The 26161-nt window shown below is 48.6% G+C and overlaps 2 protein-coding genes across 5 annotated transcripts in view; one reads left to right on the top strand and one right to left on the bottom strand.

Moving 5' to 3' along the window:
* The first annotated feature begins 3495 nt into the window (after positions 1 to 3495).
* Positions 3496 to 19378, top strand: CHST13 (carbohydrate sulfotransferase 13). Its single transcript, XM_075574590.1, has 3 exons — positions 3496 to 3699; positions 17056 to 17135; positions 18153 to 19378. Exons 1-3 carry the CDS (start codon positions 3612 to 3614, stop codon positions 18996 to 18998), a joined length of 1014 nt encoding a protein of 337 aa, XP_075430705.1. The 5' UTR covers positions 3496 to 3611; the 3' UTR covers positions 18999 to 19378.
* Positions 19379 to 20966: 1588 nt separating this feature from the next.
* SLC41A3 (solute carrier family 41 member 3) overlaps positions 20967 to 26161 on the bottom strand; it is a 34358-nt gene continuing 29163 nt past the window's right edge. For 3 of the 4 annotated variants that reach the window (XM_075574594.1, XM_075574591.1, XM_075574592.1), the window contains 3 exons: positions 23285 to 23419; positions 22310 to 22458; positions 20971 to 21272 (listed from right to left, as the gene is read on the bottom strand). In XM_075574594.1, coding sequence (XP_075430709.1) covers positions 21087 to 21272; positions 22310 to 22458; positions 23285 to 23419 — 470 coding nt within the window. In that variant the 3' untranslated portion in view covers positions 20971 to 21086. Of the gene's footprint in view, positions 21273 to 22309; positions 22459 to 23284; positions 23420 to 26161 lie in introns of all 4 variants that reach the window. The other variant, XM_075574595.1, reaches the window with a different exon arrangement.

Here is a 26161-nt window from a genome sequence, read left to right on the forward strand (position 1 = left end):
TGCGAACGGCATGTAGCGGCTGTTCGCGCCAAGAAAATGGCGCGATTCTCGCATTTTTGCTGCGCCAGGAAAAGATGGCAAGATGGCGCTCGCCGCCTATAGTAAAGGGGAAAAAAAAGGCGCCAATTAGTTTTTACACGTTTCTGAAGCGCGCATCTCGCCAATTTAAACTCGCCACACGCATCCATGTTAAACATAGCAGAATTCGCACTTTTCTGCATATGGAGAATAAAACTCTCCAAAAAAGCTACTTTTTATGAAATTCGCCAATTTTAAAATTCTATGCTCTCTGCATGAGGCCCTTAAACACAAATACAATGAACAAACCTGGACAAAGCGCTTCATAGTGAAGCAGCTATCAGCCCTACTGTACATCAGTTCTCCGCACTGTTCCCTGTGTGCGTTCTCGGTGTCATGCGCTGACACTCATTTAGGATATGAACCTTTTTTTGAATGTAACAAGAATGTTGCTTTGTCTTATAGGTAATTTATAGTGCACAGGTATCTTATTCTATCTATAGGATCACATACAGAAGATAGTGCAGGGGTGACTACTTGCCTGCCTTGTGAGATTAAGATTGAATCACTGCTGTATGTTAATTTATTATTACACATGTCTTATTTATGGAAGAATATTCCAGGCAGAGAATATAGCTGAGGAGAGTGTGGCTGGTTCCTGTTTATTGTTTATGTCAACCAATAAAATGTATCCCTTACATTACATTGGTCTGTAAAATCATATATTATTCAGCCTAATTCATATATTCCGCCTAATTATTTCCTGCTCACTGGTAATACAAAAGCAGGTTCGCACCAAATGACCACATATTCATTACTAATACTGAAGCAGAGATATCCTTAAAACCTGACCTGTTGGTAGCCTTTGAGGACTGGAGTTGGTCACCCCTGTTCTAAAGCTACTTTTTATAAACCCATTATATGTATCTGTTCTGTTTTCTGTTCTCTAAAAGAGCTGACGCTCTATCATTTATAACAACCACAATGACACAGAAAACACACAAAAACCACCTGCAAATGATTTGCGATAAATGCAAATAAAGCCACAGAGAGACCGGGGACGCGGTTTTTCAGAGTCTTGTGTCACTCGCAGGGACACACAAATACATATATGTTCTTTTTAAATGCACGCAGCTTCCGTGGCTCCCACGCGAAATCTTTTGCGATGGGATCTTCACACCACCAGCTGAACGCGCGCCTCTCACAGCAACGTACACTGAACCTGCGCAAATACGGATTCCCAATAACACTCCCAAATCAGTTTTCCGGGGAAAACAAAGGCGTGGGATTTCTATGAAACTATAATATATACATATTTGCAACATTTTATTAACCCCTTCTTAGCCCGAGTGGTCAGCAACACATCTGGCAGCGACGGGCTTCAATAAAATTCCCCAATAATATGAATGTTTGTATATAGCTCTGACAATTTATGCAAACCTGTACGTAGTACAAAGTATAATTAAAGCCTATGTTTCTGATATATATATATATATATATATAGATATAGATATAGATATATATACTGTATATATAGAGATATATATAGATAAATATAGATATATCAACAAAAAGAAAAAATGGCACCAACCTAAACCACTAAATGAATAAACACATAAAAATGATGAAAAAAACCCTATACTATACAAGGTGGAGAAAAATAGTATAAACAATACACAAACATATAAATGTAAAAATAACAGATGAAAAGTCCAGAAAAAATATATAATATAAAAAATATACAAATCCTAAAAAAATCCTAAAAAATGCACAAATCCTAAAAAATGCTCCAATTGCTATCCAAAAGAGTCTCTGCAGCCCGATTGAAGGGAACACCACTTCCTTGAAGATATCTATAAAAACACAGAAAAAACAGGCGCACTCATAGCGTAAAAGGTATAACAATATATTTATGGAGTCAAGGATTTAAAAATGCACACTCACAAAAATAGCTTAATAAAAAGCATTTTTGAGTAAAACTCAGCCAGCCAGACGCAGGAACCCGGTAGCAGATGACTTTGGTATTGTGTCCGGTGTAGGTACACTGCAGCAGCCTCTATGAACACCTCCGGAGCCCGGGGAACACGAGGGACGCCGCCTTCCTCTCAATCCTGCGTCACACAGTGAGTACTCAGCTCCAGATACCGCGAGAACTCAGTGACGTCAGTGGATTCGACCAGAAAAAGTTCCCATGTATATATAGATATATATATAGATATATTTATTAAGGTTATGGTGGGTAAAAAAAAGTGACAAAAACCTTCCACAGTAAAGCATATAGCCACTGTAAATATTCCTGTATATTCATTTGCATGTCTTAGAAAGGTCTGCAACCCTGTCTTTCACCATTATCACCCAGCACACAGCACTTCCACTGCAGCAAGGGATTCTGGGAAATGACATGCAAATGAGCACACAGTGCCACCTTTTATCTCAAGCTCACATTACATGGACAACCCTTAGCCAATGCATGCTGCTTTAAACACAGCTTTTAAGCAAGGTTTTGGGAGATGCAAAGCCAGTAAACCCACTCACAGATATGTTTCAACCTTGATGGGTATCATCAGTGTGAGGTTGGTTTCTGACATTTGCTCATTTGAGATTAAAGAGTAGGTAATCACCACATTTATTAAGGAGAGATATATAGCTTCATGTTGTCACTTACCTGTATGTACTCTAGCACTTATTCCCATTGTTTGCAGTGTACATTATTTAAAAAAAAAACCTTGCCTGCTTTATTCAATGTAACATCGCTGGAAGAAGAGATCCGTGTATCGCGAAATAAACACACACACATACTGTACTTTTATTTCTATAGCATTACAACCGGAGGTAAATAATGTACACTACAAACAATGGGAATAAGTGCTAGAGTACATACAGGTAAGTGACAACATGAAGCTAAAGGACACCCTGCCCCACAGAGCTTACAATCTATTTGTTGTAATATTAACTCTCTCAAACCCTGTCCTCACATCAGCCACACAGCCCCCCCATGTGAGGTAAGCTGTACTGTAGAGGGGAAGTGGGGGGATACACACAGCCCCCCCCCCATGTGAGGTAAGTTGTACAGTAGAGGGGAAGTGGGGGGACACACAGCCCCCCCATGTGAGGTAAGTTGTACACTAGAGGGGAAGTGGGGGACACACAGACAGCTGCTACATTGTAACTTTCTCTCCACGTTTTGTAACAAACTCTGGAGAGAAGTGATACTGACAGGAGAGGGGCTCCCAGGGCGGGCTGTACCATGCTGAATATAGGGGGAGTCAGCCCAGGGGCTCAGCCATACCTAACTGCAGGAGCCCCCCACCACCATGGCAGGGGGCTATATCTAGCACCTGGACACCTGTAAGGGAAGGGAATGCCAGCTGCAAGAGGGACAGGTTCTGCCTGGGCTGTTTTGCTCATGCCACACCTCTTCCCCCCCCCACCCTGTGCGTGGGGAGCTGGGTTGGTACATCCCCCTGTGGGTTTCCCTATGCTGGAGCGGTGTGCCTGTGTCTGTCCGGGCGCAGCGCTCACACACACTGCGCTGGCGATGAGCACCGTGCGCGCTGCGCCCTCTCCGGCTGGGACCCTCCACGGGGCGCAGCATGAAGAGGCGCAAAGTGATGGTGCTGGCCACCTGTCTGGGCTCCTTCATCCTGGTGATCTTCTACTTCCAGAGCAGCCTGAGCTCAGGTAAGAGAGCCCCCCCCCTTCCCACCTCACGGGGGGGGGGGGGGGGGTACAGGGGCACCCCTTCTATTTAGAGTGTAAGCTCTGCGGGGCAGAATATTCCCCGCTTTGTAGGGAGTGTGCTGGGAGTCTCTGTACTACACCAGGGCTATACACTGATATATAATGCTAAGATCGTGGGGTCAGGCGACCCCCCCCCCCCCATCAGTGGCATTCCTGGTACATTTCTCATATCTGTTAGAGTGTGAGCTCTTTGGGTCAGAGTTACCATATTTATGGTCTGCTGGTCTCCCCTCCTATATTCTCTGCCCCTGTGCTTATCACTGCACAGGAGAGGTATACATTCCTGTCTCCTCCAGCACTGACTGGGTTAATGGGTGCTCGGCCAGATAAGGGGCCCCGTCAGTGATATATATGTATGTATGTGTGTGTATCTGCACCGTGTTAGCCGAGCTTAATAAAAAATGCATAGATCCTCTCTCTTCAATATTACTATTTCCATTTGCTATATGCTTTACTGTGGAGGATTTTTGTCACTTTTTTTTTAGCCACCATAACTTAACAAAGAGCGTGTGTATATATATATCACACTGACGGTATGTATATATGTGTATATATATATCTCACACTGATGGGCCCATCTTCATCTCGGCGCCAACTACCAGAGGAGCTTCTCTGGAGAAAGCGGTCAGCTTAATGCAGGAGGAGGTCAAAAACACTCAGCTGGGCTCACAGCCCAAGCAAACCCTATAAATATTAGCGGTGCTGTGCAGGAATACAAGAGAAAATCCTAATGCAACATGCAGGGCAGGGGCCACAGAACGAGCCCCCTGTGCTGAAGCAGGGATATCCATAACAGCTGTCCTGTTGGCCCCTGTGAACTGAGTTTCAGACCCCTGATGTAGGGTCACAAACCCAGAAAGGGAGAGGACAATCACACCACTTGCAATTTACTGATATCACTACTTTTGATATTTACAAACTTGCACTATTTGTTTGTCTTTTTGTTTATTTTCATGTCCTCTCCCTTTCTGGGTTTGTGTCCTCTCCCTTTCAGGGGTCTGAAACTCAGTCCACAAGGGCCACCAACAAGCCAGCTGTTATGGATATCCCTGCTTCAGCACAGGGGGCTCAATCTGTGGCCGCTGCCCTGCATGTTGCATTAGGATTTTCTCTTGTATTCCTGCACAGTACCGCTAATATTTCTAGGGTTTGCTTGGGCTGTGAGCCCAGCTGAGTGTGGGACCTCCTCCTGCATTAAGCTGACCGCTTTTGCTCCAGAGAAGCTCCTCTGGTAGTTGGCGCTGAGATGACGTTTAATGAATGGATCTGAGATCCAGATGTTCATTTCGCACAATGAACCCCTTCCAGGGCTATGGGAAAATAATCGGGGAGAATTATATATCCATTTTATGGGGCATTAGTGCGGCACGCTGAGGCCGTTCTCTGACTTGAGAGAATAGAGAATTTAAATGTCATCAATTCTGAGTCCAAATAAAAAAAAGTACCACCTAGTACTTAAGTACTCTTTTCTTGTGCACTATTGCAGCTGGACTCACACCCTTGCTTAATCTAGTCTGTTATAGCAAGTGAAGCAAAGAGGGGCATTTAAAAATGGCTACACACACAACTTTAAATGTCCTTCTTAATCGTAACCCTTTCAGTGCCGGAGGGGACGGTAACACATTGGTCTGCAGTGAGTTTAAGTTGCTCTGCCAGGGTTAAAGTTTTAGGGTTTTCCCACTAACCCCTCCCAGGGTCTGTGCCAATGTGGCAGTGTACAATATCCCCCTCCCCCCCCACCCCATATCTGTGCTGCATTCCTCCCCAGCACGGAGGGGGTCAATAGTTACTCTGGATTCAAAAGCAGACTATATGGTTCAGTTACAGAGACCTCTGTGGGGGCTCCTATAAAAACACAGAATACCTTACAGCTGACGGCATCTGCTCTGCCTATCCCCCTCATTTCTCTAAACGTGGCTTGTGTATTTTTCTTTAGGGTTTTAAAGCTGCATTATCGCAACAAAGCGGAAAAATCCTAAATATATTAACTGGCGAATTCCTTTTTATTCGACTAGTAAATGGATGTAGTTTTGATGGTAAAATGAAGCTGCTCTGATAGCAGCGATGCATTATGAGACGGAAACTGGTCATTTGAGTACGTACATTTTCCTTGGTCATGCATAATATAGTATGGAAAATGTAATCTCTTGTAAAAGGGAATTCCGCTCTTTGTTCCAATATCAAAGGTTTTACAGTGAAAACCCCCTCCCGCATCACCAGAGACCTGCAAAATGTTTGCACCTACTTGCAGATTTGGTTACTTTTGTGACCCGCAGAAAAGTCCTTAAAAATGATAACCTGCGCAAAAAATGCAAGCAGTGCAATCAAACTCGTTACCAATTCTCTTTGTTTCCAGAGATTCTAAACAGGGCGCCAGTGACGACCCATTGGCACGATTCGATGGGGTTTTTGAGGGTGCAGAGGCGTTTACAAAATATATTTTAAAAAAAATACAAATTGACAACGTTTTTGCAAATTTATTTACAAAATCTGGGAAATGAAACGAGGCGACTCTGCCCCCCCCTCCCCTGTCACAACTTCTGTGCGCCAACTTTTCATATTTGTAAGGGATGCTGTGTAGTATTTCAGACTAAAGACCAAAAGGCAGATGGCGTTGAACGTACAACCTGAGCAGTTGGGGGGTGAGCAGAAACGTGACCGGTTGTCATCATTAGGTGGTCTTACAAATGCTCTCGACTGCAAACTTTAGAGAGACAAAAAGAAGAAAAATATGTGATAATTTTTTTCTTCTTCCATCGGTGACATCATAATGAAAATAGCCTGATGGCAGATATGGAGTGTTGAATAGCTATAAAGTTTAGACCGAAAGCCGGCGAAGAGGAAGTCAGTTGATGTGTGTGTCTGAGAGAGTGTGTGTGTGTGTGTACACGAGTGAGTGTGTGTGCGCGAGGGAGAGAACGGTGGGGGTGGGGTGGGAGCGAGAAGGTGGGGAAAGAAAAGTCAAACCCATCGTTTTTATTTTGTCGAGTGCGGGGTTATTGAATGTGTACAGTGTGTGTACAGTATGTGTGTGTACAGTATGTATGTATGTGTGTGTACAGTATGTATGTATGTGTGTGTACAGTATGTATGTGTGTGTACAGTATATGTATGTATGTGATTGCTATGACCTAAATAGGACTGGTGCATTTACTGTAGGTGCTTCCCCTCTCTCCTTCTTGCCAGACACTATGTACATAGCTGGAGATGATAAATACCACAGGGACCAGGCTGTGCAAACACATCTTCTGTCCTAACACTTGCACTTCTTTTCTTTTTAACCCCGTTAGTGCCACCGGGCCCCGCACTGCATGCACAGGCATTGGATACGACGGTTAGGATCCTAACATGTTAATGTCGCCTTGTGTCAGTCAATCTTCTGCTTGTGGTGGCTTCTATTTCACATCGCAGCGTCCGCTGGGTGAGAAATACCCGTCCGCGTCCGCTTGGTGAGAAACACCCATCCGTGGGGAGGCTGCAGGCGTTCTGTGCCAACGCTCCGTGCGTCTCCCACTTGGGCCGCGGCCATAGTGAGAGCTACGGAGCGAGCAACGAAAACAAAAGGCAGGAAAGCAATGCTTATGCCCATAGACCGCGCTTGCACGAGAGCGCCGATGCGTGGCGAGACAAATTTGTTTGAATTTGCCACGCGACGGCCGGGTCACGTGCGCAGTTCAGCCAATGAGGACACACCCCTCACCACGCCCCCTCCCCATTGCGCAACCCTGCAGACCACAGATGGCTTCAAGTACAGGCGCGCGTGATGTCACGCGCTGGGTCGCGAGCCTACTACGGACCTTGCATGTTTCTAATTAGAACCGCATAATTGTTGTAGATTGTCAGCGGCTGCGGGCAGCGTTCTCCTAACCCTATTGTGTCCGTATGCGCGGACGCGGTTTTATCATGTTATTGCCTTTCATACAAATGCAGGGTCACCCCCCTTCTGAGTGCCTCATTGAACTGGTGATGCCTACACATAATTATATGCAAGTAGCGCTTAATTCCGCATTATAACACAAATATATGGGTTGTAGAATAAACGCGCAATAAATCCCTGACCTGGAGAGCTAGCGATCTAATTTGCAGCGCATAAGTTAATATGGCGACTCTGTTGGGCCTGTCAGGCTAAAACTGGGAAATCCCACTTCAAAGGCCAGCATTGTAACCACAATGCTAAGCCTCCTGGTAAAGCACCTCTTCCCCCTCCCCCTTCTATTTGCATCTTCCCTGTTGTTATTGTTAAAGCCGCATACAAAGATATAGGTTACATGAGCGGTTAGTGACACCGGAGCTCTGGGCTCCCGGTGACCCCCCCCGTGCTCTGGGCTCCCAGTGACCCCCCCCCCCCCCGTGCTCAGGGCTCCCAGTGACCCCCCCCCCCGTGCTCTGGGCTCCCGGTGACCCCCCCCCCCCCTGTGTTCTGGGCTCCCGGTGATCAACATTTGGTTATTTTTTGCTGATACAATATATATATTATTATTATTCCTGACAAAAGGATACACGCACAAAACATAGGAGGGAGGATCTCCCGCAAGCTGCTCCGAGCAGGGAGAAGTGGGAGCGGCATTGTGGTTGGCGGGACTCCGGTTCGAATCCCAGTGCCGGCTACACACAACCAGCTCCAGCCACCATGTCCCTCCTCTGTTACCAGTTTATTATTATTATTATATCACATTTGATTGCAAAATCATCAGGCCTTACTTTGGCTCTGATAGCGCACCTTAAAAATAATAATATATGATTAACCCCATCAGTGCCAGAACACCCGTGTGCTGAAGGAGTTAATGATGCATATGGGAGTTCTGCGGTTGGATTATGGTTCCATCCAGAGACGGCAGCAGAGGAAGTGTTGGCAGAGGCCTGGAATAATAATTTGAGCAGCAAGCCCTCTGTGGGTATCGGACGTCGGGTCTGGGACTGAATAGGGTTCTGTCCAACTGCTCTAAATCCGGGCCCTTGGGGTCATAAATAAATTTATTCCAGGCTCCAGAAGGAAAGTGCCTGGTAATTTTCCACCCTCCTGTGTGAAGTCCATAGATGGGAACGATGGCTTTTGTGGCATTTCCTGGTGAGAACGCAATATACCTGAGCATTGTTTATCAAGACCCTCTGGCTGTGGGATAGGCTCTAATTTCTTGTGCACAATAGTTGGTAAGCTCTGGGGGTCGGCATTGTCCCAGCACAGGGAGAAACGCAGACACAATCTGTGTAGCAATCGCCCAACCAATAAGGTATACCTTAAAATCCGCGAACATCGGGAATGACCTCTCCAGTCTGCTCATCGTCCTACCTGCTGTAAAGCCTCAGACCCGACTAAGGCTGCGTCCATGGATACTGCTTGCGGGCGGAGGCGCGCTGAGGCTGAGGGAAAGCGGGTGCTTTCCCTGGCCTTAGACAGCGCGCCGTCCGGGGGCGTGTCGGTGGGCGGGCCAGTGACGTCACGGAGCTGGTTCGCCCTCATTGGGCGAACCGCTCACATGACCGGCCCTGATCTCTGGCGAGCGCCAAATCTAAATTTTGTATATGACCTACGCTTCCGCACGCTTGCGTAGGCGAGCCCCTACTAAAGCCGCTCTCATTGCGGCTGTAGGGGCAATCTGGTAAGCATCAGCACGCCTCGCGCTGACCATGCCCGAGGCCTTAATAGTTGTTTGCTTTTGCATATTTAGGATCCTCTTGTGTATCGGTGCCAATCAGTTTTTAATGTTGTCACCTCCTCCTTTGGGCTGCTGTTCCATGTATCCACCACCCTTGCAGTACAGGACTTTCTCACATCTCCGCTGAGCCCTCCCATCTTGCCGTTTCAGAGCATGGCTCCTTGTCTAGAATTTCTGTGTCAAAATGCTTCAGCGCGACACTTTGTGTTTGGAAGTTTAAATGATCCCTTTTAAATGACTTAAAACAATAAATACAAGCTTTAGTTAAATTAACGCCTATTCTGTTTTCCAACCAGTGAACCTTTTCCCCCCTAATTTTGTTCTCGAATTAAAGTTAATTAAATAAAAAAAATAAAAATTTGAAAACATTTTTAAAGAACATACAGTATTAGTCTAAAAAAAAGTCGTTATAAAGTTAAGGGATCGTACAACATTTAAATATAACGTAAAGGATTAAGATGTTTGTTTTATTATGCAGCACTTTACAAAACTGTGTGTGTGTGTGTGTGTGTGTGTGTGTGTGTGTGTGTGTTACGTTCACGGAACGCACGGTACTTACCCGGGGAGAACGCAATACCACTGCATTGTTTATCAAGTCCCCCTGGCTGTGCAGCGGTTAAGTGATCAGCCCATATCATGACCAGAGATTTGGTGTAACTGCCTCTGTGTGACTGGGGATAGGCGTAACCATGTTGTGCACAATAGATTGTAAGCTCTGCAGGCCAGGGAAGCTCTGGGGGTCGGCATTGTTACAGCACAGGATGTGGCTGTGCTCCCTGGTAGGGCCTTCGCTACAGTAGAAATAATCTGCTCCAGATGTGTCTGGCATTTGGGTTCCATCCAGACTCTGTCTGTCACTTTGCAAGACACACGTTTTGTGCCTGTAGCAGAGCCTAGGACCTAGGTCACTTAACTCCTTCACTGCTATGAAGTAGCCATAGGTGTGACAGGCTCTAGTGCAGGGGTGCACAAACTTTATTTGCGCACCCCCCCCTCCCTGCTCATGCCCCCCCTCTTACCTTCTCTCTCTCCGGCATCAGCGGTGTCACTTTGCCATTTGACTCAGCGGCATGATTTGATGCTGCGTTGTCATGGCGATGCGTCCCCAGAAGCCAGCTGAGAGCAGGTAAGAGGCACACAGAGGCCTTGCACGTTCCCCCAGAATTTAATTTAAACTTTGTGGGGAAGAGCGCGGGGCCTCTGTAAGTGATGCTCTCCCCCCCCCCCCCCCCCCCCCAGTTTGCGCACCACTGCTCTAGGGTTTCCGTGTAGTACTGTTTGGACACACGTATGTATATGTTTGGGCACACGTATGTATATCACCTTCAGCCCTTGTGGATCCCCTGCTGGATGAAGATCTCCCCAATGATCTCCTAGGTCCTGAGGTTGCTGCCTCTCTTCTCCACATTACTCCAACATATTGTCTGATCTCATCCTCCCATCTTACTTTTGGTCGTCGTCTGGTCTTTTCATTTCACTTGGAATCCAGTAGAGAACCATCTTTGTCCAGCGATGGTCATTTCTTCTTGCAAGATGTCCAGCCCATCGCCATTTTAATGTCACCCCCCCCCCCCCTTGTGATGATGTCACAGACTTGTGTTTGCTTCCGAACCCATTTTATTATTTTTCCTGTCTCTTCGGGTACTACCCATCATGCATCTCACCATACTTCTCTGCGTTGTCCGAAGCTCCTCAATGATCTTTGTATTTAGGGGCACACATACTCTGGGTATATTTTTGTGGACTTGGCCATTATCTGGACTCTCGTCTGCTCGAGGTGCTTCTAGTGTTTTGAAGGTGGATTCTTTGACCTCCAGCCTCTTTCTCTTGAACCACTTTTCTCCTGATCTTTCCTTCTGACTGCCTTGCAGTAATCGGCAGAGATGTGTTGTCGGGATTCCACCTCTGAGCTGTCTGCACACATCCTGAAGTATAGATGCATGTAAAGCCACACTCTGCTTAATCTCATTGCACATGAATTGTGACTGCTACATTGTGGCATCCTGCAGATACGCTTCACCTGTCCGGGATTGCTGCGTGTATCTCTCTGGGAGAAGAGAGCTTGTTCTTCTGTGCGAGATGCAGATGCAAACTACAAAGCCTTAACCCCTTCACTGCCACAGGGACCAACAGCGTATTGTACTGCAGCTCGTCTTGCACTGAAGGGGTTACAGTCTCTGCCCTTCTTACCAAGTCTCCGTTCTTTGCTTCTCTCTCTCCGCCGCCTTTGTTTTGCCACAATTGTTCATTAGTATATTAGTAATGCCCAAATAGAGCAGGGCTGCTGGAAATGTGAAAAGGTACGTGCGTTCCTGTCCAGCAGGGGGTCTCAAACTCGGTCCTCCAGGGCCACCAACAGACAAGGTTTTATGGCTATCCCTGCTTCAGCACGGGTGGCTCAGTCTTGGACTGGCCAACTCCCAGGCCTCAAGGGCCACCAACAGATCAGGGTGTATGGATATCCCTGCTTCAGCACATGTGGTTAAGTCTTTGGCTGAGCCACTGATTGAGCCACCTGTGCTGAAGCGGGGATATTCATAAAAGCTGCCCTGTTTGTGGCCCTTGAGGACTGACTTTGAGACCCCTGCTGTTCACGCTCAGAACCCCTTCCTCCCCCAGATGTGTGTGTGTGTGTGTGTGTGTGTGTGTGTGTGTGTGTGTGTGTGATTTTATACAATGGGGGCGCTGCTGGGACATGGGCCTACATGCAAGAAACGCCACCACAGTAGCGGCAGACATCTTTTTCTAATGCCGCAATCCGCCCAAGAACTAACACGTATTTTTCTTAACCAGGTAGGAACGGACCACGTTTCTCCAGAGCTAACGTGTTTTTCAGATTTGCGGCTTTTTGATGCTGGGCGCGCTCCCTGCGTTTTGTCATCCAATAGGACGAGGCCGACGGCGACAGCATCAACTGCTGCAGCTTCCTATTGGTGTGTGGTTTTGCAACCACCACACCCCCCCCCCCCCCCCACAAAAGGAAAAGTGAGAAGATTTAGCACCAAGAACTTTAAGGATGTCAGAAGCCAGGAGGTCCGGTAGCTGGAGACAGAGCAGTTCATCTCCGAAGGACCCCTCCCAATTCCACTCCTAATGTTAAAAATACCCCCCAAACTACATCAACCATGTCCTGCTTTTTATATGATGATTTGATGTTTTTCGGTGCCCCTTTGCCTCCTGTCCCTGGGTTTGCTTTAATATTTTGACTGAAAGATTAAAAAGATACAAATGCCCAATGTTCTTCATTAAGGTGGCTCAGCGGGGGGTCTGGGGGCAGGATGCACTGATTTCTGGGGGCCACTGATTGTGCGTTCCCAGCGTGATTAGCACAAACCCGGGAGGGAGCTCCATTGGGGGGGGGGGGAGAGAGATGACTACCAGGCCAGCGGAGACCAGAAGAAGCGCAGCGTGAGGGTGATGGAGCAGACGGACACCCCACCCAGACATCCTGCTGTCAGCGTGTGGCTTCAGGCTGCAGATTATCTACGACTGTAACCAGAACTCTTCACCTGTCAGATGGGACTTTCTCCGGACGTGCCCGGGGGGGAATTACACATTCCTTGGTACAGTTTCCTCTGTGCATTGACTTGCCCAAGGCGCTCCAGGCTCCTCACCCAGCTGTGACTCACCGCCAGAGATTAGGGCGACTGAATACATTTGTGGGCTGGTATTCGACCACTCCTTCACCACATCAGAACTACCTCTGCTGGGCGACTGGGCCATGCATCCACTGCCGTGAAGATCTACTTTGGTCATGTATGCCTTTTTTTTTCTTTGCGGTTCTCAGGAATCGCCACTTACATTTTATATTTAAAAGCGACGGTCCAACTACATACGGCTTTGCCAGACTTCGTCATTGAGAACATATACAGACCAGCGCCAAAAAGAGTCCAATAAGTCCCAAATAAAGTCCAACAAATGAAGGGGGAGAGAATCCAGATGGTCCAATCACTAGAAGATCTCCAATCCAGGGGTCCATAGTCATTGGATACTAATGCACCACAGGCCGATCCGGCAGCTGTGGGGTTGAGATTAGCCCACTCTGCTTGGGTTATATGGTGATGGCGCCCGTCGCGTGTAACCCCTTCAGTGCTGGATGAATAAGCATCACGGTGATGTGCGTCTTTGGCCCACCCGGCAGTGGCTGCGTTAAGATTTCCCTCTTGAGAGTGGCGCGACGTCTCTTTCCATTAGACAGGGGAAAGATTCACGTTCATTTAAGGGATTTTCAGGTTAGAGACTCCACAGAATGCGGCTGGCGTTTTTATGAGCTGGTGCTGTCCCCCCCCCCCCCCCCTCTTCCTTCCCCTCCTGCTCCTGTTAACTTATTTTTCCATCTTGCTATAGAATAATGGAAGCACGTCAGGCTGTGCTCATGTTTTCCAAACCCCCCCTGTCTCGCTTCCTTTCTTGCTGCCTTAAAGCCCCAATACTGCTGGGCGACACGTAGTCCTTTTGCTACAAAGTTAAATCTGTCCGAGGTTTACCGCCTTGTCTGCCAACTTATATTTCAATGTTCCGCTCAGTCCGCCCTGATCACTGCATCCATGGAATCGCTGCGGCATGCGTACCTGATTTTAGGTCTAATCCTTTAACCCCCTTCCTGCTAGTGGACCAGCAACACTTTTTGGGGGCGAGGGGGGAGGCATTTGTCTTTATCTAATAGGCTGCGGAAAGAGGCGTTTAGTCTTTAGTGACATCACAAACAGTGAGGAGGAGGTGTGACATCAGAGTTGTTGTGATGCATTTCCTCCTCTACTCTCTGTTGACTTGTTTTGTTAATGAAAGCGTTGTGATGTCACTGTCCTCCCTATTCATTTAGAGGTTGTGATGTCACCACTCCCCCTGCCCTCCTCCCCTCCCCCCCTTCTATTCCGCTGTGAGGGAATCAGAAGCAGATGTCAGACTGGATTCCTGACTGGTCGCTGGAGATTGCTCTCAGACTCCCCTCCTCTCCCCCTCCAGGGGGGGATTAAATCCTGATGAGAGCTCAAAGCAGAGCGAGGACACGCAACCGGGACATTGACGTCTGTGGCGTGTTGGGAAAACTGCGCTAACATCATCCTCTGAGACCGGGCTGCAATAGAGAGGGCGTTGTTCCCACTCCTCACACTCCGTGATGCTCCTGAGAACCGTTTGCAATGCCATGTACCACAGGTCTCCTCTCCCATCCCTGTGGCACACTGCTACTCCGGAGATGAAATGGCTAAAAATGAGTGGGGTGGAAGGGGGATTGACTTCTTAGCATTTCAATAAGGGCCTCTCCATTGGTTAAGCTCGAATTGCACAATACAGGTAGTCCTCGTTATCCAGCGTTTCACTTTACAACGAATGGCATATCCAACGCTTTGCAATGCAACGCTTAAGGCCGTTATCCGACGCCTGAATGCGTTATCCGACGCTCACCGCCACTGATTAACATGGGACTCACTTTACAGCGGTTTCACTATCCAACGCCACTTCCAGAACGGGTCCCGTTAGATAACCGAGGACCACCTGTACACTCAATTTTTGGAATCCTTTAGTTGATGATGATTATGATGATGATGGTCTAATAGTGACTAGGATTTAATGGGAATCGTATTGTTTTTAGCCTATCGGTCCCGCAAACTCCCCTTGTATAGCTTGGTCTGAGTGCTTATGTAAAGATCTCTTAAGGTTTGAATATTTTACTCACGATTTTATGTCTTATTTTTGAACATATGTATGTATCCCTTATGTTTTAGAACATTACCTATTTGTTTTTTTTAACCATTCAATTATATTTTGGTGAGTAACAATTATTTGAAAGGGTAATATGCACTTACATATTTTTTTTTTATTGATTAACACACACTTTCCCAGTTAGCTCAAACTCCCACACCCACCACATCATTAATATATATTTGTCAAAAGGAGTGATACTGGGCGTGGCAAATGTATGCAACAAAAGACAGGGGTGCCCAATGCTACATCCAATTGACAAAACATATCAAGTAATAAGTATAAAGTTTAAATACTTTAATAATAATAATATTTACTTGGTTATTTAGTTAAACCCTTTGGCCAAAGCGTCATAAGCCTGCATACCAACGTCAAGGTATAACCAAATTAATACAGGTCCTACACTGCACTATGAACCCTTCCTTTTACCTCTGTATGAGGGGAAAGAACCACAGTAGATCCTGTTCTGTGTGTTCCTTGTAAGGCCTGTAATATAGTGCACGCGCGTCAATTATAATTGGCTGTGTTAGCCAGGCGTTTCTATACTAGGGACGTGCGGGGTGGCGTGTCTGACCAGGGAAAGTACAAGAGAATTTCCGCGCTCTTGACGCTGTGAACCAATCACAGCGAGGCCTAGCGCTGTGACGCCCCCTAGCCGCGCGCGTTACCGCTCACCCTCTACACACGAACCGCCCGCGCCACATGCATGTGCAACGCCGTGTGCGCACCCGCACACGCACCAGTGCGCACTAAATTGCAAGCCTATCTTAGTGTGACAAAATATGGGGTGTGTTACTGTGCTTTTCTAACACTGATAAAGCAGCCATCTGAATATTTGCAAAGGGGGCAGCTTTCCTTATTATATGAACGTACTGGCGAATTTCCCAGTGGCGCTTTTTTTGCTGCTTTTTCCTATACATTTTTGTTTCCTGACACTGTAAAAGGTGTCCTGTGCCTCTTTGGGAAAGGTTTTTTTTCACTTGTGACTAATCTCCGCCTTTTTGTTTGTGTTATTTTGGGAGGCTCCCTGCAGAACGATATACTGACTCCCCTGCTATCTCTTGTGAAATAAACATTTGCCCCAAATAAGGCGTCTCACATCTTCAAAAAACTACAGGCCGCAGTGACCTCGTGGGGGAATTCTGTGGTTTTCATAGCGCGCTTCTTGGAAGTGATTCTGCATCGTTACAATGCTTCCTGCTTTCAATCACCGGTATGCCAGCTAAGGCTGCGGTTCCAGTCATGTCTGTGACACGCGCGCCCGGTGGGGGGGGGGGGTGGCGCGTGCACAGCGCTAACCACGATCTGCGGTCTCCAGGAGAGGGGAGCTTGCAACGGGAGGGGGCGCGGTCGGGGATTTGCGGGGGCGTGGCCATTACGTCACGCGGCTGGTTCGCCCTCATTGGGTGAACCACCGGTGGGGGCGTGGCCACGCCTCCGTCGCAAGGAGTTGAAAAAAAACCTTGCAGCACGGCGCGGCTGCACCTTCAGCGTGAAGGTGAGTACTGGGCCCAGCCCCATTGAGGGGCGGTGCTTACACGCACAGCGCACGCCGAGCCGTACACTTTGGCAGTTAGTGGGACCGCAGCCTAACACTGCCCATCTGCAGATGCAGCGGCCGTTATCGGAACCTTTCACGGTTTGTATTCCTGGGCATACCCAGGTCGTGCCGCAGGATTTCTTCAAACGTTCCCGCGTGTTTTACTAGTGTTCTTACTAGTGGCGGCGCGCGTTCACGGCGGCGTTCACGGAAGAGTAACGAGTGAATGCCGCGTGGAATACAGCAGAGTTCACGAAAACGACCCCGTGAAATGTTCGGATAACGGCCGCCGCACCTGTACCTGCAGCCACTTGTCCCTCGGCCATCTGACTCTGCTGGTGCAAAAAGCCATTCTGCTTCTAAAGCCTTTCCTTTTCTCCCCTTCTCTCTCATTAGGTGAGGAGCAGTTTTTGGGGGGCAGCTGGCATGGTAAACCCAGGAGGAGTCCGCTGCAGGCTCTGTATGACAGTGACCAGGTGGGTGATTTGGAGGCTGTTATCACGCCCCCCCCCCCAGCATGTGCACTGAACATTAAACACACACACACGTGTTCTATGTGGCAATGGCGTGGAAGCGCTAACTAGATCATGGGACACCCCAGGTATCGTTAATAACTTTACATGCAGCTGGAGGAGATCAGTGGTTCTCTGAACGAAGCACAGGGAGTGTAAGGCACTAATTTATCCTGTGTTTGGGGCTCGCAGACACGTCCGATTCTCCCTGCCTCCCCCAGCAGATGCACACTATGGGAGACGGAGCCCTGTGGCATGGAATTCCCCAGGACGGGAAGGCGAGGGCTGAGCAGTGAGAGGAGTTACAGCTTCACTCCTGTGGCAGGGGAGGAGGTGCTGACATGCGCTCTGAGTTGTGAAGGTCAAAGTCTGTTCCTGGGAAACAGTGTAACTGATTTTGAACACCGTGATCTGCGTAGTCGGCCGCTTTCCTTCCCTGTACACACTTGTGTACTTGCATTATTCCAGGGGTGCTCAACTTCAGTCCTCAAGCCCCCCCCCCCCCAACATGCCAGGTTTTCAGGATATCCCTATTTCAGCACAGGTGGCTCAGCCTGACTGAGCCACCTGTGCTGACGCAGGGATAGCCTGAAAACCTGTCCTGGTTTTTTTTTTTGGGGGGGGGGGGGCGGCATTTTTATACCAAGTGCTGTTATATGTAACCCTATTGTATCTGCTTCTCTCCGATTTACACTGCTCAGATTTGTTAACTCAGATGGCAAAGACCCTTATAGTTATCAGTGCCCTGTATAGTGGTGCTTAGAATGTATCTATATAGGCCTACTTAGGCAATTTTTTCTTGAGTGTGGACTAGTCCCAACATGCTCACCCCCAGGACAGTTCAAAGGCGTTGGAGGTGGGCTGTAGGTGTTAGTTCAGTGATTTTGAATGGGATTACTTTACTGTAGGGGGAAAAATACTACATCTTGTGCACCTCACTCGAGAACATCTCGTTCACGCTTTCTCTTGCACTTTTTCTAGTTGGAGCCCTCATCTATCCAGGCAACACACCAGAAGCGCCGGGAGCTGCTGGCCAGCGCCTGCAAGACCTACACACGGAAGCGCCGGGTCTTGACATCCGACGACCTCAAGCACCTGATTGTGGACGATGCTCACGGGCTGCTGTATTGCTACGTGCCCAAGGTGGCCTGCACCAACTGGAAGAGGGTCATGATGGTCCTGACTGGTCAGGGCAAGTACAGGGACCCCACACTCATCCCGGCCAACGAGGCCCACGTCCCCTCCAACCTCCGCGCCCTCTCGGAGTTCAGCACCCCGGAAATCAACTACCGCCTCCGGAACTACCTCAAGTTCGTCTTTGTGCGGGAGCCCTTGGAGAGGCTGGTGTCGGCCTACAGGAATAAGTTCACCCGCACGTACAACACCGCCTTCCACAAGCGCTACGGGACCAAGATCATAGAGCGACACCGCAGGGACCCCTCCCACGAGGCCCTGGAGAGGGGGGATGACGTGACCTTTGAGGAGTTCCTGTACTACCTGGTGGACCCCAGGACACAGAGAGAAGAGCCTTTCAACGAGCACTGGGAGCGGGTCCACTCCCTGTGCCACCCCTGCATCGTCCACTATGACGTGGTAGGGAAGTACGAGACGTTGGAAGAGGATGCCCGCTACCTCCTGCAGCTCATCGGGGTGGGGGACGGCATCAAATTCCCCTCGTCCTCCAAGACCACACGGACCACTGACGGGATGGCCGCAGAGTTCTTTGAGGGCGTCAACCGCTTCTACCAGCGCCGGCTCTTCAACCTCTACAAGATGGACTTCCTGCTCTTCAATTACAGCACCCCGCATTACTTGCAGATCCGATGAGCACGCGGGTGTGCCAGGGGGCCCCTAACTTCACATACACCCCCCCCCACCTCCCTTTCTCAACTTGGCCCAGGCACGATCGGGGGCCCAGCCCCTCGGACACGAATATGATTTTAGTTATTTATTGCTGGAAGCGTTAATTTTTGCCCGGTGGACACTTAAATGCATTTTTATTACAGCAGGTCGTGTTACAGCAGCTCCTTGGCTGCAAAATAAGACCGAAATGCAGTGTGTTGTAGCCAAGACCTGCTCAGCGCTTTCTGCTCTGCAGTTCTTTTTAAATACCCCCTGAAAAGGTGATAGTGGCTTAAAAAAACAAAAAACCATGGTACTTTTTTATTTAACATGGAAGAAAAGCCATTCTGACCATATTTTAGGAAGGTGTATATACAATATTTATGAATAGGGAGAGAGGCTTCCAAAAACACTGGCGGTACTCTGGGAATGTAAATGGTAAAAGCAGTGGTACTCTGAAGCCCCTGGTACCATACTGCTCGGTAACACCTGAACGAAGCTTGTAACACCTTTTTTTTTGGCTGCCTGCAAGACTTTGTTTATTCTGCCTGTAAACTAGTCTAAGGATGAGTTGCATAAGGATCACTGTTGAGCTGCTGCTCTCCACTGTATAACGGGGCCAAGAGTTTCCACAGTGTATTTTTGGAGATGGTTATTTTTGCAGACAAGATGTTTCTCAGTTCCCGTCTGTAAGCCGTTTGGTCTACCAGTTGTGGGGCAGACAAGAGGAGTTCTATCACTTCCTAATTTTGGACCCCCATATATTCCTTGATGCGGCCTCACCCCGTGGAGAGGATTGCAAAGCGATCTGCGCAGAGCCGCGGGCGAGAACGCGCGCCCGACACCTTCTCTATAAAACGCTGAACTAGTGCAATACAACGGCAAGTTTTTATAAAGTCTCAGTCTCCCTGCGTCTCATTTCAGAACCGCAGCGGCACCTGCGCGCTGTCTAAACGAGCCTGTCTCTAGTAACCTTTCTGAACGGCGGCTTGCAGAGCGTAGCTCGTGTTTTAACCCCTCTGCTGCCAGAGGGGTTAATGGGTGATGCCCCCTCAGGCAGCAAAGGGCTTAATTGATCTAGAACAGGGGTGACCAACTCCAGTCCCCAAGGGCCACCAACCGGTCAGGTTTTCAGGATATCCCTGCTTCAGCACAGGTGGTGCAGTCTTTGACTGAGTCACCTGTGTTGAAGCACGGATATCCTGAAAACCTGACCTGTTGCTGGCCTTTTGAGGACTAGAGTTGGCCAGTCCCGGGTTATATTCTTTTAATATCTGTCACAGTGTATATATAATGTTGCGTTCGCTTTTTAGTACATTTTGTAGTCAGATAAGCAACTTCCTTTGGTCACTTATCAAACTTTCCCGGATATATATCTGTGTATGTATAACCACGTTTTCTATTTGGTTGTGAACTGCGCTTCTTAACCGTCTCACCGCTGGGTCTCCTGTAGCGCGGCCGTCCCAGCATTTGGGAGGGTTAAGCGGCTCTGCGCTGGGTATTTCCACTCCTGGGAGTTCAGTCTGAGCCGCATGAGAAGTATGTTAATATCCAGGGGTTCGGTAAACAGGAAAGGACGGTGAATAGGCCTTCATTGAGAATGGAACAGATGCTCCTGTTGTCCTGTGTGAGCGATGGCTCAGCCTCTGTGTTTACCCGCTGGCACGGAGGTTGAGAGAACGGCATTCTGCGTCTCCGCAAGCCCCTTAACCCCTCTCTTGCCAGAGGAAGCCGCAGCGCCGGCGCCATCTGGCTGTGAAGGTGTCGTCGTGGCCGTAAAACGTATTATTGCTGCAACTGTAGAGGAGATTGATGTGGAATCTCAACATACCGCAACCTCTCTCAGGCTCGCAGTGCTGGGAAATGGCATTACAGCATCAGACTTGCACTTGAAAGTAAAACATGGGTATATAGCTTTTGATTAAAATTATATATATATTTTTTATCAAAAGGACGTGATGTTGCCCACACACAGTGGATCCTAAAACACCGCTGCTGTTTTATACTGAAGCAGGAGATTTTTTTTATTTGTGTTTTTTTTTTTTTTTTTGTACCAAAAAGTTACTGTCCCCCTCAGTCTCCCAGTTCGCTCTCTGTCCCCGTGAGCAGCCAGACCAGGCGAAAGCAGAGCGCGAGAAACCCGGTTCCCAGCAGATCCCCGAGGGCGGTGAGGTAGGGAATGGAGAAGTTATCGGGGTCCAGTCCTTTTCTCCACATAAACCGCACGATGAGGTCAGCGACGTACAGCAGGATAAACACCTGCAACATGAAGTCACAATTAACCGCGGCCGGGGGGTCAGGGGCGGGACTGGCTCTTAAGAAATAATGCCCTTTAGTTTTCATACAAAAACAGAACAATGCGAAGGAATTGAGCCAGGTTTATCAAAGGGAAAACTTGGCTGCTGGGTTATTATTAGTTTTTGCCCTTGTGTGTAGCGAAGGATACCCCTGCTGCAGCACAGGTGGCTCAGTCGAAATGACTGAGCCGCTGATTGACCCACCTGTGCTGCAGCAGGGATATCCTTAAGACCTGACCCGTTGGGGTTCCCTGAGGACTGGAGTTGGGAAACACTGCGTGTAGAGACAGCAGACTTTAGTAAAAAGACCCTTATTTATCAAAGGATCCCAGCGTCAAAATTGGGGCAAGAAAATGCCAGATTTATCGATGAGCAATACTGCACCCGCCAAAGATATTTGTGAGTTTTGAGAAGTTTACTTTTTTTTTTCTTTCTTCTATGCCCCATAAAAGGTGTTTTGTGTTTTAAGGCAGCAAAACGGGGGCCGGTCTTACACAAAAATAATACTGCGGCAGGGCTATTAATAATAAAAAAACAAAACACAATCCCCACAGCTTTTCTGGTGCACACTGGTACGAGAAACCTGTACAGTTGGCACAACGCTGCACCCCGACACTGCAATAGCGCATTTCAGCGCCCGAGACCCCGATTCCCATACTGCTGTAACGAGAGGTAGCACTGGCACCTGGGGCTTTTAATAAGGTATCCACCAGCTCCCCAACACTCCCGGGGCTTTTCAGGTTTTTTGTAAACCCATCCTCTGTGTTTTGCTGAAGCCAGGAGACACTCCGACCGCCTGCTTCTCCCACCGCCTCCCAAACCTATCCATCCCATCGGCCGTTTTCAGAACTAGTCCAATAAAAAAAAAAAAAGGAGCAGCCCCTACAAATAGGGCGTTGTGGATTTTCCACGTCGGCCTAAACTCCTGCAAATCCCCCCAAGTATTATCAGTGCCAGCCAATGAGAGCCCTGCTCTCCCCTCTGGGCAATACTCCTTACCTGCAGCAGGGCGGCAGTCAAGTAGAAGGTCACAAACAGGGCGGTGAGGGCAGTGTGCCCTCCTTGTAGCAGGTGGATGGTGTAGAGGAACAGCAGGTGCCCCGGTACCACCAGCAGGAACAGCACCCGAGACGATTTGGAATTGACACCTACAGGGGGGGGGGGGGGGGGGGGTAGGAGAGGATGTAATCTCAGGAGGGGGTTGCTTGATTTGGCGGGGGAGCTTTTATCCTATTGGAACACTACATAAAACAAAACCTCTAAAAAGCCTGATTGGCTGAGGACGCTAACGCCCTGAGAACAGGGGTGGGTAACCCCTGTCCTCCAGGGCCATCAACAGGCCAGGTGGTCAGGATATCCCCGCTTCAACCAGTGGCTCAGTGTTCGACAGCCACCTGTGCTGAAGCAGGGATATCCTGCAAACCTGACCTGTTGATGGCCCTTGAGGACTGGGGTCGCCCACTCCCGCCTTAGGATGTTCTCCCACGCGTCAGAGCGGAGATACCTTGAATCAGTCGTTTAGGTCAAGAATATCTATACAGTTATCTAGCCAGTTAATCTCACTCGGGAGATTAATATAAAATAAACTTTCTATGTGATGCCCTCTTATCACATAAGGAGGTGACTGATTTATAGAACAGGTGTGTCCATCACTGTGCCCCGTTATGTGATTAATCATGTGAGGCACAGGTCATGAAATGGATCACGTGGCACAGGTCAAAGACTGGGTCAGACACAAATGGGACAGGTGACATGTATAGGGTTCGACACACATGTAGTTCAGGTGATACTGGTTCTGACACAGGTCACCTGTATTGGGTCAGACACGAGTGACGGGTCACATGTACTAGCCCGGACACACAAGTGACAGGTCATATATACTGGATCAGATGTGTGTGGCACTGGTCAGATAGAAGTGGCACATATTCTGACACACGTGGCAGAGGTTACAGCTGCCGGTTTTGGGGCTCGTACCTGACGAGAAGAAGGTGGTATACGGGTTGGGCCAGTGCTGCCTCATTTTATACGGCAACACGCCGGGCAAACTCCAGAAGTGAAGGAACGTGGAGATGCGGCTCGCCTGAATACCAACAAGGTTTCCAGCCACACCTGCGGGATCAAAGCACAGGTGAGCAGGTGTTCTGCATATGGAGGACACTGTATGAGATACACACCCTGTGAGTAACTATCCTGTTACACTGACTGTATGAGCCGCCCACCCTGTGAGTAACTATCCTGTTACACTGACTGTATGAGCCGCCCACCCTGTGAGTAACTATCCTGTTACACTGACTGTATGAGCTGCCCACCCTGTGAGTAACTATCCCGTTACACTGACTGTATAAGCCGCCCACCCTGTGAGTAACTATCCCGTTACACTGACTGTATAAGCCGCCCACCCTGTGAGTAACTATCCCGTTACACTTACTGTATAAGCCGCCCACCCTGTGAGTAACTATCCCGTTACACTGACTGTATGAGATACACACCCTGTGAGTAACTATCCTGTTACACTGACTGTATAAGCCGCCCACCCTGTGAGTAACTATCCCGTTACACTGACTGTATGAGCCGCCCACCCTGTGAGTAACTATCCCGTTACACTGACTGTATGAGCTGCCCACCCTGTGAGTAACTATCCCGTTACACTGACTGTATGAGCTGCCCACCCTGTGAGTAACTATCCTGTTACACTGACTGTATGAGCCGCCCACCCTGTGAGTAACTATCCCGTTACACTGACTGTATGAGCCGCCCACCCTGTGAGTAACTATCCTGTTACACTGACTGTATGAGCCGCCCACCCTGTGAGTAACTATCCCGTTACACTGACTGTATGAGCTGCCCACCCTGTGAGTAACTATCCTGTTACACTGACTGTATGAGCCGCCCACCCTGTGAGTAACTATCCCGTTACACTGACTGTATAAGCCGCCCACCCTGTGAGTAACTATCCCGTTACACTGACTGTATAAGCCGCCCACCCTGTGAGTAACTATCCCGTTACACTGACTGTATAAGCTGCCCACCCTGTGAGTAACTATCCCGTTACACTGACTGTATAAGCCGCCCACCCTGTGAGTAACTATCCCGTTACACTGACTGTATAAGCTGCCCACCCTGTGAGTAACTATCCCGTTACACTGACTGTATAAGCTGCCCACCCTGTGAGTAACTATCCCGTTACACTGACTGTATGAGCCGCCCACCCTGTGAGTAACTATCCTGTTACACTGACTGTATAAGCTGCCCACCCTGTGAGTAACTATCCCGTTACACTGACTGTATGAGCCGCCCACCCTGTGAGTAACTATCCTGTTACACTGACTGTATGAGCCGCCCACCCTGTGAGTAACTATCCCGTTACACTGACTGTATGAGCTGCCCACCCTGTGAGTAACTATCCTGTTACACTGACTGTATGAGCCGCCCACCCTGTGAGTAACTATCCCGTTACACTGACTGTATGAGCCGCCCACCCTGTGAGTAACTATCCTGTTACACTGACTGTATGAGCCGCCCACCCTGTGAGTAACTATCCCGTTACACTGACTGTATGAGCTGCCCACCCTGTGAGTAACTATCCTGTTACACTGACTGTATGAGCCGCCCACCCTGTGAGTAACTATCCCGTTACACTGACTGTATAAGCCGCCCACCCTGTGAGTAACTATCCCGTTACACTGACTGTATAAGCCGCCCACCCTGTGAGTAACTATCCCGTTACACTGACTGTATAAGCTGCCCACCCTGTGAGTAACTATCCCGTTACACTGACTGTATAAGCCGCCCACCCTGTGAGTAACTATCCCGTTACACTGACTGTATAAGCTGCCCACCCTGTGAGTAACTATCCCGTTACACTGACTGTATAAGCTGCCCACCCTGTGAGTAACTATCCCGTTACACTGACTGTATGAGCTGCCCACCCTGTGAGTAACTATCCTGTTACACTGACTGTATAAGCTGCCCACCCTGTGAGTAACTATCCTGTTACACTGACTGTATGAGCTGCCCACCCTGTGAGTAACTATCCCGTTACACTGACTGTATGAGCCGCCCACCCTGTGAGTAACTATCCCGTTACACTGACTGTATGAGCCGCCCACCCTGTGAGTAACTATCCCGTTACACTGACTGTATGAGCCGCCCACCCTGTGAGTAACTATCCCGTTACACTGACTGTATAAGCCGCCCACCCTGTGAGTAACTATCCCGTTACACTGACTGTATAAGCTGCCCACCCTGTGAGTAACTATCCCGTTACACTGACTGTATAAGCCGCCCACCCTGTGAGTAACTATCCCGTTACACTGACTGTATAAGCCGCCCACCCTGTGAGTAACTATCCCGTTACACTGACTGTATAAGCCGCCCACCCTGTAACTATCCCGTTACACAGACTGTATAAGCTGCCCACCCTGTGAGTAACTATCCCGTTACACAGACTGTATAAGCCGCCCACCCTGTGAGTAACTATCCCGTTACACTGACTGTATAAGCCGCCCACCCTGTGAGTAACTATCCCGTTACACAGACTGTATAAGCCGCCCACCCTGTGAGTAACTATCCCGTTACACTGACTGTATAAGCCGCCCACCCTGTGAGTAACTATCCCGTTACACTGACTGTATAAGCTGCCCACCCTGTGAGTAACTATCCCGTTACACTGACTGTATAAGCTGCCCACCCTGTGAGTAACTATCCCGTTACACTGACTGTATAAGCCGCACACCCTGTGAGTAACTATCCCGTTACACTGACTGTATGAGCCGCCCACCCTGTGAGTAACTATCCTGTTACACTGACTGTATGAGCCGCCCACCCTGTGAGTAACTATCCTGTTACACT

The sequence above is a fragment of the Ascaphus truei genome, chromosome 17 (assembly GCF_040206685.1).
Source record: "Ascaphus truei isolate aAscTru1 chromosome 17, aAscTru1.hap1, whole genome shotgun sequence".
NCBI lineage: Eukaryota > Metazoa > Chordata > Amphibia > Anura > Ascaphidae > Ascaphus > Ascaphus truei.